We start from the raw sequence: 12,677 nt of genomic DNA, 5'->3' as shown, positions 1-12,677 counted from the left end.
CAATCAGGGCTGGCTTTGATTGACAGATGAGTTCAGCGGTTGTGATTGGTTCATAAGAACAGACCAATCAGGGAAGGCTTAAAGATGATTGATGGATGGGTTTGCTAATCATAAAGATTGAGGAAACAACCGATCAGAATAGACCAAAATCTGTATATAAGGCAGAGAGCTGAGAGGCTTGAGTCAGTCAAGATAAGAGCAGGCACAGAAGCAGGAGAGGAAGAAGGAAGATCAGAAATGAGCTGAAATCACTGAAGAAGGGAAGAGCTGTGGCAGCAATAATAGTTCAGAAGTAGCCATGACAGAGCAAAAGAACCATAGACAGATGAGAGGGAAAGAAGACTGCAGAGAAGTAATTATGATGACCATAGTATAAGGAACCAATAGGATGTATGAGTGTGTATGCTTGAGATAATGAAGTTGGAAGTTTGTGCATGTATGTTTATTATAGGGCTGTTGATTAATAACAGTTAACTCATGCGATTAAGTCAAAAATTTAATTATGATTAAAAAATTAATTGTGATTAATCGTGTGATTAATCACACTGTTAAACAATAGAATACCAATTGAAATGTATTAAATATTTTGGATGTTTTTCTATATTTTCAAATATATTGATTTCAATTACAACACAGACTACAAAGTGTACACTGCTTACTTTATATTATTATTTTTGATTTGCTCTGTAAAATGATAAAACAAAGAAACAGCATTTTTCAATTAAGCTCATCCAAGTACTGTAGTGCCATCTCTTTGTCGTGAAAGTGCAAATTACAATGTAGATTTTTTGTTGTTACATAACTGCACTCAAAAACAAAACAATGTAAAACTTTAGAGCCTACAAGTTCACTCAGTCCTACTTCTTGTTCAGCCAATAGCTAATACAAACAAGTTTGTTTACATTTACAGGAGACAACACTACCCACTTCTTATTTACAATGTCACCTGAAAGTGAGAACAGGCGTTCGCATGGCACTTTTGTAGCCAGCATTGTAAGGTATTTACGTGCTAAATATGCAAAACATTCATATGCTCCTTCATGATTTTGTTGGTGTTGGTTCAGCAGGGGGTTAGACTAGATGACCTCCTGAGGTCTCTTCCAACCCTAATCTTCTATGATTCTATGCTTCAGCCACCATTCCAGAGGACATGCTTCCATGCTGATGATGTTTGTTAAAAAAATGTGTTAATTAAATTTGTGACTGAACACCTTGGAGCAGAATTATATGTCTCCTGCTCTGTTTTACCCACATTCTGCCATATATTTCATGTTATAGCAGTCTTGGATGATGACCTAGCATGTTATCATTTTAAGAACACTTTCACTGCAGATGTGACAAAACGCAAGAGGTACCAATATGTGATTTCTACAGACAGATGCTGCACTTGACATAAGGTTTAAGAATCCGAAGTGCCTTCCAAAATCTGAGAGGGACGAGGTGTGGAGCATGCTTTTGGAAGTCTTATAAAACCAACACTCCGATGGGGAAACTATAGAACCTGAACCACCAAAAAAGAAAATCAAACTTCTGCTGGTGGCATCTGACTCGGACGATGAAAATGAAGATGCGTTGGTCTGCACTGCTTTGAATCATTATTGAGCAGAATCCATCATCAGCATGGATACATGTCCTCTGGAATGGTGTTTGAAGCATGACGGGACATATGAATCTTTAGCACATCTGGCATGTAAATATCTTTGCGACGCCAGCTACAACAGTGCCATGTAAACGCCTGTGGCTGTATACCGGCCTAAGTTAGGTTGACATAATTTTGTAGTCTAGACATAGCCATTTTCTCTGGAGCCACACTAAACCACAAATTATCTTCTGTGTGAGAGAGACAAGTTCTATGATGATGTTGAGCAAATATTTGCGTTTCTTAAGACAAGGAAATATATCTTAACAAGGAAACACTTTTTCTAGTGGGAAAATTAACTGAACTTTGAGAGGTCAGTGAGAAGAATTTTAATGCAGTTCTGCTCTCTTTTGCTTTTGTAGCACTGCCTCATTTTTAGCTCCAAAGGTATTTCCTTCGTCATGAGGGACAGTTCATGCTGGAAACACCACAACACAACACAGACATGGGCATCTCTAGCTGCTGTATTACAAACACCAAATAACTGGATATTGTAGCTGATCATGAAACCTGACTAAATCCTTCTTTTGCGGGAAAGAAAAACTTAGAACTCATTAATCACCAAGTAAAGAAATTGAGTCTATTCCTATTTCCACTGAAATCAATGGCAAAGCTCCCATTAGCTTCAAGGTGGCAGGATCAGACCCATTGTTGTTTATTAACCACAGAAGCCTGGTAACTGGAGATGTAGGTGAAAATATCACCATCTGATAAACTTTCCTACCAAAGAGTCCAGTATTCTGGAGTCACTCTGGGTAATGAATAATGATTTCTGCCAGATTTTCCCCTTATTATTATAGCCTTAACCATTAAATTCACATTCTTAAGACAGATAGCACTGTAGTGTCTGAAGGTGATATTTATTATCTACCAGCACAAGGAAGGCCAAATGTTTTTCACTGCCTGATAAAATTAGTATTAATATAAAGTATAACATTTAAATTAGTGTAGTAGTCTAAGGGCTTTGTCATTTTTATTTTGCTTTAATTTTCTGTCAAGCCCTACATATAGGCCATGTCTAAACATAGAATTCTGGACAACTAGAACGTGGATTGTTCTGACATGGCAATTCCTATCTTTTTAAGGATGTCCATCAAAAGAAAAGCTTCCATCAATATCAAGTGTTTGCATGGATCCTGAACACCACCTACAGCTTTATCAATTATATAAACTGAGGGGATTTATGGGTTGATTAAACTAATTAATGTGCAGAACTTTAAGAATACCTGATGACATGAAAATACTTGATGAGACCCCGTGAAGCCTCAATGCATCCTGCTGATGGCAAGTCAGAAGCAACAAGACAAACCGATTTAAGAGCCTGAAAAGATCACCCCCATACCTGACTTCACTGGAATTCCTCAGGGTACAGGTAGCAGATCCCATTTAAGGATCAGGGATTTAAACATGTGTATCAATGCATACATATCAGGGGCATTTAAATCTGTGGATAAATACAGTATCCCTACAACATTTATGTTAGTGCATGATCAATATGTGCATTTGTGTACTACCTTGGGTCCATTATTTCCATCACTCCTTATGACCATCCTGCTGAAGTCAAAGCCAAAACTCCTACGGACTTCAATGGGTTCAGAATTTCACCCTGTTGTCTCTCTGACTGCCTCTCACAACAGGTTAGAAAGTTGTTTCACCTGCAAGGGCTTCATTGTGGCTCCTGAAGGGCCCACCCCAGCAAAGCTCATTGGGCCTTACTGAATGCACTGCAACTAACTAAAGTTAATGGAGGTATGACCATTTACACCAGCAGATTATCTGGCTCCTAATATGTACTTTGCTCTCAGAATATACAAATGTATGTATACATAAATGTATATGTATTATAAATCTTTGAGGGAACACTCCATACCTAGCTTTAATTTCTTTTCCATGGATTAAGTTTAATTATTTGATTCACCATCAAAAGTCAGAAATGCAAAGAAAAATGAAATTACTCACATTTGTCTTTTCCAATTTGTGAATGCACAGCAATGGCTAGGATACGTGAGGTTAGCCTCAATCAGTGCAACAAACTTCTCTAAGGCAGGCAGTTTTTTTAAATTGTAGGTAGATCGTGCTCTTAGCTTCTTAATATTTTCTAATCCATAGGCGGGCAGGAAACTGATTCTTGTCTTTGAAATATCCCTTAAAGACATATAATAATCTCAGCAAAAAGGTAAATTAACAACACTCTCCCGCCCCTCAATTTAGAGACAGTTTTGGCTCCTGCACATTATAAGAGACTAGTGATCGCAAAGAAGCTGTCTGGACAGCCACATTGAAAACAGGATCAGAGGATGACATTGTACTTTCTCATTTCGTATATCTGATGTCTGCCTTGGAAAGATTCTAAAAATCACCGATGTGGAACAAAATAAGAGAAGATTTGGACAGGTACAGTCATCAAAGACAATCATGGCTTGGTCTTTGAAGGGGGAATGCATGCTTAACAAATAGGATTAATTTCCTTGAGATGGTGATAATAAGAATCAACAAGTATGAAACAAAAGACCACATAGCTAGGCTTCAAGAAGGCTTGCAACACAGCAGTGCATAAAAAAGAAAGAAAGAAACTGCTTATAACATTAGAAAGCAGCTATTGATGGTGAAATCCTAGACTGGATAAAAAAATTGCTTTAGTAACCAAAGTTGAAATATACCAGCACATGGATACAAATCAGGTGGAAGGAAAATGCTAAGAAGGGAAGATCAGTAACGGACATTAAGTCCAATCTTTTTGAAACTATACATAAACGAAAAGGAGGAGGAAACAAATACAGAAGTGTGCCTGCTTGTAGATGATGAAAAAATGATTGAGTGGGTCAATACCAAAGAAAAAAAGAGAGACTGGGTTTAAAGTGGGAGACCCGAGCTGATGTTCATTGAAGACTACTGTTCAGTATTATAGATTCATTAAAAATAGAAGACAAATAATCTACAATCTGTAGTAGCAGTAAAGGATCTGGTACATAACAACTGAAAACCATTAGCTCTTTGGGAGGCAGGGTTTAGAAAATACTAAAATGCACCAATCAGTGAGGAAGATTATTATGGCACTATACAAAGGGCTGATGAAATCACACCTGAATTATTATTATGGACAATCCTGGACACCTTATTATGGGAAGGAAAGTGAGGAACTGGAACAAAATGCAGAAGGCAACAGATAGGATGATAGAGGTTCATGGGGGGGTAACAGCTGTGTGGAAAGGTTGGGAAAATTAAGTTTTGTGTTCATTAAAAATGAGATTAAAGAGGGACAGACTTCAAATTTCTAGGAGTGAAAACAACAAAATATTTCCAGAGGGTAACAGGTTCGAAAAGGAGAGAGAGAAGAGACTGAAGCTAAGAAGAGAGCGAGCATTACAGAAGGTGCAAATAAATGCATTTATGTGGAAGGCAGTTACTTTGTGAAATGGACTATCAAAGGTAGTGATGGAGGCTGTAATTATGAAGTTATTATGAAAAGAACTAGACAGGCAATGAGAGGGAAAATATTCTGTGATGCAAACACAAAATCCTTCCTTGTGCTGCACAGATACAGGAAGGAGATCTGTGGTCCTTCACCTGCTGTCAAGGAGCAGTGCAGGATTTCTCCCCAGTGTTCTAAAGAGTTATAGCTGGCATAACACATCTTATATGGGGCACTGTCTGCTAATGAGGGGGCATGCCTGGCTGGGCCACCTGCCTACTGTATATGCTGTGTCCATCAACATGGGAAAGCAGGGGAGCATGCTGCTTCCTTTAACAACAGCAGTAAAATGAACCGAGCAACATGTTGTCCAGTGCTTCCTGCAGTGCCAGGTATGTGCCCCACATTGCTCTGTTCTCTGTCTTGTGTTATCAAAGAAAAGAACTTGCCCTAATGAAGTGGATGAGCTGACCTAATTTGGAAGCATAGCTTTTCTCCATCCTCAAAACATTCAGTCTCTATTTCATTGATAACTTTCCTATATCATGGCAATATTTCATTTGATATAAATTGCACATCTAGTGGCCACCAACTGTTGGGGAGATCAAATGTCAATAATAAGTTTCCTACAATTGGTGTGAATGACAGTCACATTTAGAGTCAACTTTTCTGTGAAGGGCAAAACAAATACACCTGGAAAAGAATCACACCCAGAAAAGTTTGCATCTGAGCTCACAAACAGCGATTTGGTAACTGCACCCCTAACTACATTTGCTTAAGCAATTACCCGAGTTGCATGAGCAAACATGGGTTTTGGTGGTAGCAATTTCTGTGTCCAGATTGCACCTATGGCTGGAAATGTAGAATGACAGTGATGAAGCAACTTGATGCTGAGTGTTGCAGAGCCTAACTTTTAGGCACATAGAAAATCACTCTACTGATACACTGCAATCAACAAAGTCTGTGATAGGCACCCAAACTCCTATATGATGAATGGGATGGATGCCTTGGAATGAGATCAATGAAGCCAGAATGGTAGGCAGCAAGCCACCCAAGCCAGCCAATGGGAGATGACGGTCAGAGTGGTATGTGCTAATCCCCCCATACCCCATGGAGATAGGATTGCATCTCTACCACCTGAACTCTCTCTGCTTCACAGTGCACAAACTGTGGAAGAGAGGTGTTTGGCCTCCTATATTGAGTGTGGGATCCAAATCAAAACAACTGGGGTCGAGCAGGACCTCCCTGATAATATTTAACCCAAAGGTTAGGGTACTCAGTCAGGATGTGGGAAATCCCCAGTTCAAGTCCTTCCTCCACCTGAGGGGGAGAAGGAATCTATGGCTCACAGAGAGGTAGGGATTGGGATACCCCTCAAGAGCCTCCTGTGACTCATCGACCTGGTAGCAACAAAGGAAGCTTTACTGCTAATGCCATGAAATGGCTGAATGTTGATGCTAGAAACATTCAGCTGGAAATAAAATGCACATTTTTAACAGTAAGGATGATTATCCATTAGAACTTACTTAAGGATGTGAGGGATTCTCTATCATTTGAAGTCTTTAAATCAAGATTGGATGTCTTTTTTAAAGATATGCTCTATTGCAACCAGACGTTATGGGCTTGATGCTGGAATTACTGGGTGAAATTTTATGGCCTGTGCTATACAGGAGCTCAGATTAGATTATCACAATGATCCCTTCTGATCTTAACATCTATGACTCTCTGAACCTTTTACATTATTTCAATATTTTAAGATGTAAGATACAAGGAGATGCTAATTGCCAACTAGATACTGTTTCAGACAAGAGACAAAACAACAAGATGTACCATCTAATAAAATCTTGCAGTCTGCACCACAAATTTGATATGAGCAATTCTGTTTTTCCCAGCATAGATGTTGTCATAAATATAAAGGGAAGGGTAAATCCCTTTAAAATCCCTCCTGGCCAGAGGAAATATCCTCTCACCTGTAAAGGGTTAAGAAGCTAAAGGTAACCTCGCTGGCACCTGACCAAAATGACCAATGAGGAAACAAGATACTTTCAAAAGCTGGGAGGAGGGAGAAAAACAAAGGGTCTGGGTCTGTCTGTGTGATGCTTTTGCCAGGAACAGAACAGGAATGGAGTTTTAGAACTTAGTAAGTAATCTAGCTAGGTATGTGTTAGATTATGATTTCTTTAAATGGCTAAGAAAATAGCTGTGCTGAATAGAATGAATATTCCTGTCTGTGTGTCTTTTTTGTAACTTAAGGTTTTGCCTGGAGGGATTCTCTATGTTTTGAATCTAATTATCCTGTAAGGTATTGATCATCCTGATTTTACAGAGGTGATTCTTTTTTTACTTCTATTAAAAGTCTTCTTGTAAGGAAACCAAATGCTTTTTCATTGTTCTAAGATCCAAGGGTTTGGGTCTGTGGTCACCTATGCAAATTAGTGAGGAATTTTACCAAACCTTCCCCAGGAAGTGGGGTGCAAGGTTTGGGAGGATTTTGGGGGGAAAGACGTTTCCAAACAACGGTTTCTCAGAAACCCAGATAAAGTTTGGTGGGTGGCAGTGGAAGTCCAAGGGCAAAGGGTAAAACAGTTTGTACCTTGGGGAAGTTTTAACCTAAGCTGGTAAAAGTAAGCTTAGGAGGTTTTTATGCAGGTCCCCACATCTGTACCCTACAGTTCAGAGTGGGGAAGGAACCTTGACAGATGTTATTACAGGTCAATCACTTCCATAAGTGAAAACATATTTCTGGTGTACACTATGGTGACAGATGACTGGAAGACCTTTCTTTCATGATCTCAGTCAGGATAAAAAGGCAATATACCATCCATATAACTGTGGATGCACTACTAATAGAACAGAATAATTCCTGTACAAATAATTCAGTGTCTGAATTTGAACTATCAAATGAATCTGAACTACAGCCAAATCAATTCGCTAAACCATCAGAATATAATTGTATTGGCTTCAGCTTGAAAAGGTAATGCATTAGTTTTTCACTACAGGAAACTATGTTCCCCCCTCCCAAAAGAAACAGCAATTGTGTTGGTGCTAAGAAGATGCTTCAATAAGAAATTTATCCAAAAGTTAAAGGCATGTATATGGACTGGTAGCTATCCAGTGTTGAAAGTGGGAGGAAAAAATATGGAGGAACTTCTAAGGTAGTGCTTTATACTAGGTCTTTATTGAGCATCCCAGCATGGAGGGAGGGTATGGCAAGCACAGATATAAGCACTACAGAAGAGTTCTTATCTGATTTTGAAGTTAAATGTTCTATTTTTCTCTCTCATTTTTATATTTTCTAGCCACTCTAACATCTTTTCTGCCACTGAAATAATAAAATTTCCTTCCCACAATTCTAAGGGCAGCTGTTGCTAATATGGGCTAGGGGAGGGCACAAGGAGCTTGGCAACACCCATGGGCATTGCCACCCACAATTACAGCCTCCCCCCGGCTTTCTCACTTGAGTAACCCACGCCTCTCTCCTGCCAGCCTGAGGCATGCTGGATGTGAGCCCTGAGGGAAGAGAGACAGATACATAGATGGGCTGGTGCTGAAAAAGGAATCATGCACTTTCTGTTGCTGCTCACATGAAATTGTGAATAGAAGCATGAGCAATGGCTCACACTTGCAAATAAGTCTCAGAGCTGTACTAAACCTGGGCCTGAGATAATGTTACCAGCTGCCCTCTGCTTCCCAGTGTCAGCCATGTATACGACAATTAATAAAATAAAGTGTTACAATAAGAAGTAAAAGCAGTTGAGCACAGTATTTTAGGGGGCACACAAAGAGTTGATAACAGTGAGTACTGCTGCAGGGCACTTGATGACAGCTTTGAGGTTGTAGAAAATTTAGAAGTGCATTGTTAAATGCATTAAAAAGAACGGACAGAGATCTGTGAGAATTCTACAGCTATGGAACCTTTCTGCACAGCTTACTTTCTCCTAAATAACATGTGCAGAGAAGAAGAGACTAGTGAAATTGTGCAAGGTGCAGGGTACAATTTTCAGCTTTAGACCTAGACTCCAAAGATGTAAGGGTAGATTTTCAGCTGGTTCAAGTTGTCCTAGCACCATTGAAGTTAATGGAGTAGGACAATGTCCAACCGCTGAGGATCTCCCCATTTTGGATTGGATCAAAACAACAAAGGAAAATAAGCAGTGTCTCATTTTGCATAAATTGCATTATAGCCACTTTCTAACAGAGGTTAATAAAAAGTGGAGATAAACATGGATTCAAACTCTCCTAAACGTTGTGCGGGAGTATGAAATCTGAACCTGATCCATATCTATAAAATCTGAACCTGGCTCCAGATCCACATTTTACATCTAGAAACAAACCTCCAAACCTGAACACTCTTGAATTTTTGGGTATTTGAAATTCAGATCTGCCACCAAATTTTAATTTTGTGTCTAGAGCCCATCTCTAATAGAGAGTTAATAATGAGGAAAAGAACATCTGGCTGTTACTTACAGAACAACTGGGCCATTGGCTCCTTGAAAAACCTCATTAGGTAATTTTTCTAGATTGTGATTATCACTAAGATTTCTGTAAAACATAACAAGACAATCAGGGATAAATAACTCTGCTACAGTTACTATTTCCCAGTAATTGTTTTGCTGAATACCAAATAATAAGAATAGTTACAGCTCATCCAAGTAGGTTCCATTAAATGCATGATTCTGAATTTCCCGAATTCCATTTTTATTCAGTCGTCTGCAACAAAGAGACACATTTTAAAACACTGATTACAAAAAAACTATGCTTGTTTTGAAGCATCAGTAGAATTACTGGGTGATATAAAATTAGTTAAACAAATAAATGGTGATCTCTAGGATTAACAGAAAGCTATTATAAAATCCCAGCCACTGTTGTTGGGATAAATTGGATTAAATGTGCTGGGCCAGGTTCTGCTTTCACTAATACTGATGTAAAACCAAATTAGCTGCAATGAAGTCAAAGGTGATCCTCCAGATTTATACCAGAGTAAGTGTGATCAGAATCTTTCTGACTGTTAGCATTAAAGCCATACAAACTTTGCATTTGCAACGTGCTGTTCAAACCTTGGGCTAACTGCTGCTCATTACTGCAGAGAGGAGCAAAATGCAACAGGAAAGACTCCAAAGAGGTGGAAGGGGAAGAGCAGGAGCTTCACTGAAAGCATTCACTTGCCTCCAGAAACTGTGAAGGACTCACTGACCCAGTGCTGCAAGATTGGGGTTCAGAGGCTTTGGCATGGAGAAATAGCTGGGGAATAAAAAAGGGGACTCTCAGGAGCCATCAGACTTTTTAGCAATCTCTTCTAACAGGCAAACTTCTCATGAAAATCTGCTGGCACATTAGTGCTGCTGGGACCAGCAGTAACTCCCCATCTGTGCCCTCTCTCCCCCTCTGAGAGATCATAGAATCATAGAATCATAGAATATCAGGGTTGGAAGGGACCTAAGAAGGTCATCTAGTCCAACCCCCTGCTCAAAAGCAGGACCCATACCCAATTAAATCATCCCAGCCAGGGCTTTGTCAAGCCTGACCTGAAAAACGTCTAAGGAAGGAGATTCCACCACCTCCCTAGGCAACACATTCCAGTGTATCACCACCCTCCTAGTGAAAAAGTTTTTCCTAATATCCAACCTAAACCTCCCCCACTGCAACTTGAGACCATTACTCCTTGTCCTGTCCTCTTCCACCACTGAGAATAGTCTAGAACCATCCTCTCTGGAACTACCTCTCAGGTAGTTGAAAGCAGCTATCAAATCCCCCCTCATTCTTCTTTTCTGCAGACTAAACAATCCCAGTTCCCTCAGCCTCTCCTCATAACTCATGTGTTCCAGACCCCTAATCATTTTTGTTGCCCTTTGCTGGACTCTCTCCAATTTATCCACATCCTTCTTGTAGTGTGGGGCCCAAAACTGGACACAGTACTCCAGATGAGGCCTCACCAATGTCGAATAGAGGGGGACGATCACGTCCCTCGATCTGCTGGCTATGCCCCTACTTATACATCCCAAAATGCCATTGGCCTTCTTGGCAACAAGGGCACACTGCTGGCTCATATCCAGCTTCTCGTCCACTGTCACCCCAGGTCCTTTTCCGCAGAACTGCTGCCTAGCCATTCGGTCCCTAGTCTGTAGCTGTGCATTGGGTTCTTCCGTCCTAAGTGCAGGACCCTGCACTTATCCTTATTGAACCTCATCAGATTTCTTTTGGCCCAATCCTCCAATTTGTCTAGGTCCCTCTGTATCCTATCCCTGCCCTCCAGCGTATCTACCACTCCTCCCAGGTTAGTATCATCCGCAAATTTGCTGAGAGTGCAATCCACACCATCCTCCAGATCATTTATGAAGATATTGAACAAAACCAGCCCCAGGACCGACCCCTGGGGCACTCCACTTGACACCGGCTGCCAACTAGACATGTAGCCATTGATCACTACCCGTTGAGCCCGACAATCTAGCCAACTTTCTACCCACCTTATGGTGCATTCATCCAGCCCATACTTCCTTAACTCGCTGACAAGAATACTGTGGGAGACCGTGTCAAAAGCTTTGCTAAAGTCAAGATACAATACATCCACTGCTTTCCCTTCATCCACAGAACCAGTAATCTCACCATAGAAGGCGATTAGATTAGTCAGGCATGACCTTCCCTTGGTGAATCCATGCTGACTGTTCCTGATTACTTTCCTCTCATGTAAGTGCTTCAGGATTGATTCTTTGAGGACCTGCTCCATGATTTTTCCGGGGACTGAAGTGAGGCTGACTGGCCTGTAGTTCCCAGGATCCTCCTTCTTCCCTTTTTTAAAGATTGGCACTACATTAGCCTTTTTCCAGTCATCCGGGACTTCCCCCGTTCGCCACGAGTTTTCAAAGATAATGGCCAATGGCTCTGCAATCACAGCCGCCAGTTCCTTTAGCACTCTCGGATGCAACTCATCTGGCCCCATGGACTTGTGCACGTCCAGTTTTTCTAAATAGTCCCTAACCACCTCTTTCTCCACAGAGGGCTGGCCACCTATTCCCCATGTTGTGATGCCCAGCACAGCAGTCTGGGAGCTGACCTTGTTCGTGAAGACAGAGGCAAAAAAATCATTGAGTACATTAGCTTTTTCCACATCCTCCGTCACTAGGTTGCCTCCCTCATTCGTTAAGGGGTCCACACTTTCCTTGGCTTTCTTCTTGTTGCCAACATACCTGAAGAAACCCTTCTTGTTACTCTTAACATCTCTCGCTAGCTGCAGCTCCAGGTGCGATTTGGCCCTCCTAATTTCATTCCTACATGCCCGAGCAATATTTTTATACTCTTCCCTGGTCATATGTCCAACCTTCCACTTCTTGTAAGTTTCTTTTTTATGCTTAAGATCTGCTAGGATTTTACCGTTAAGCCAAGCTGGTCGCCTGCCATATTTACTATTCTTTCAACACATCGGGATGGTTTGTCCCTGTAACCTCAACAGGGATTCCTTGAAATACAGCCAGCTCTCCTGGACTCCTTTCCCCTTCATGTTAGTCCCCCAGGGGATCCTACCCATCCGTTCCCTGAGGGAGTCGAAGTCTGCTTTCCTGAAGTCCAGGGTCCGTATCCTGCTGCTTACCTTTCTTCCCTGTGTCAGGATCCTGAACTCAACCAACTTAT

At 40.8% G+C, this 12,677-nt stretch overlaps 1 protein-coding gene across 1 annotated transcript in view; it reads right to left on the bottom strand.

The window, feature by feature from the left end:
* FSHR (follicle stimulating hormone receptor) overlaps positions 1-12,677 on the bottom strand; it is a 162,327-nt gene that overhangs the window by 11,393 nt on the left and 138,257 nt on the right. The window contains exons 7-9 of the mRNA XM_084622308.1: positions 9,693-9,761; positions 9,519-9,593; positions 3,599-3,784 (exon numbers count right to left, since the gene is read on the bottom strand). Coding sequence (XP_084478434.1) covers positions 3,599-3,784; positions 9,519-9,593; positions 9,693-9,761 — 330 coding nt within the window. The remainder of the gene's footprint in view (positions 1-3,598; positions 3,785-9,518; positions 9,594-9,692; positions 9,762-12,677) is intronic.

This window comes from Lepidochelys olivacea, assembly GCF_965140295.1.
Source record: "Lepidochelys olivacea isolate rLepOli2 genome assembly, chromosome: 3".
Taxonomy (NCBI): Eukaryota; Metazoa; Chordata; order Testudines; family Cheloniidae; genus Lepidochelys; species Lepidochelys olivacea.
Note: the sequence above shows the minus strand (reverse complement) of the source record. Positions and strands in the feature narration are given on the sequence as shown.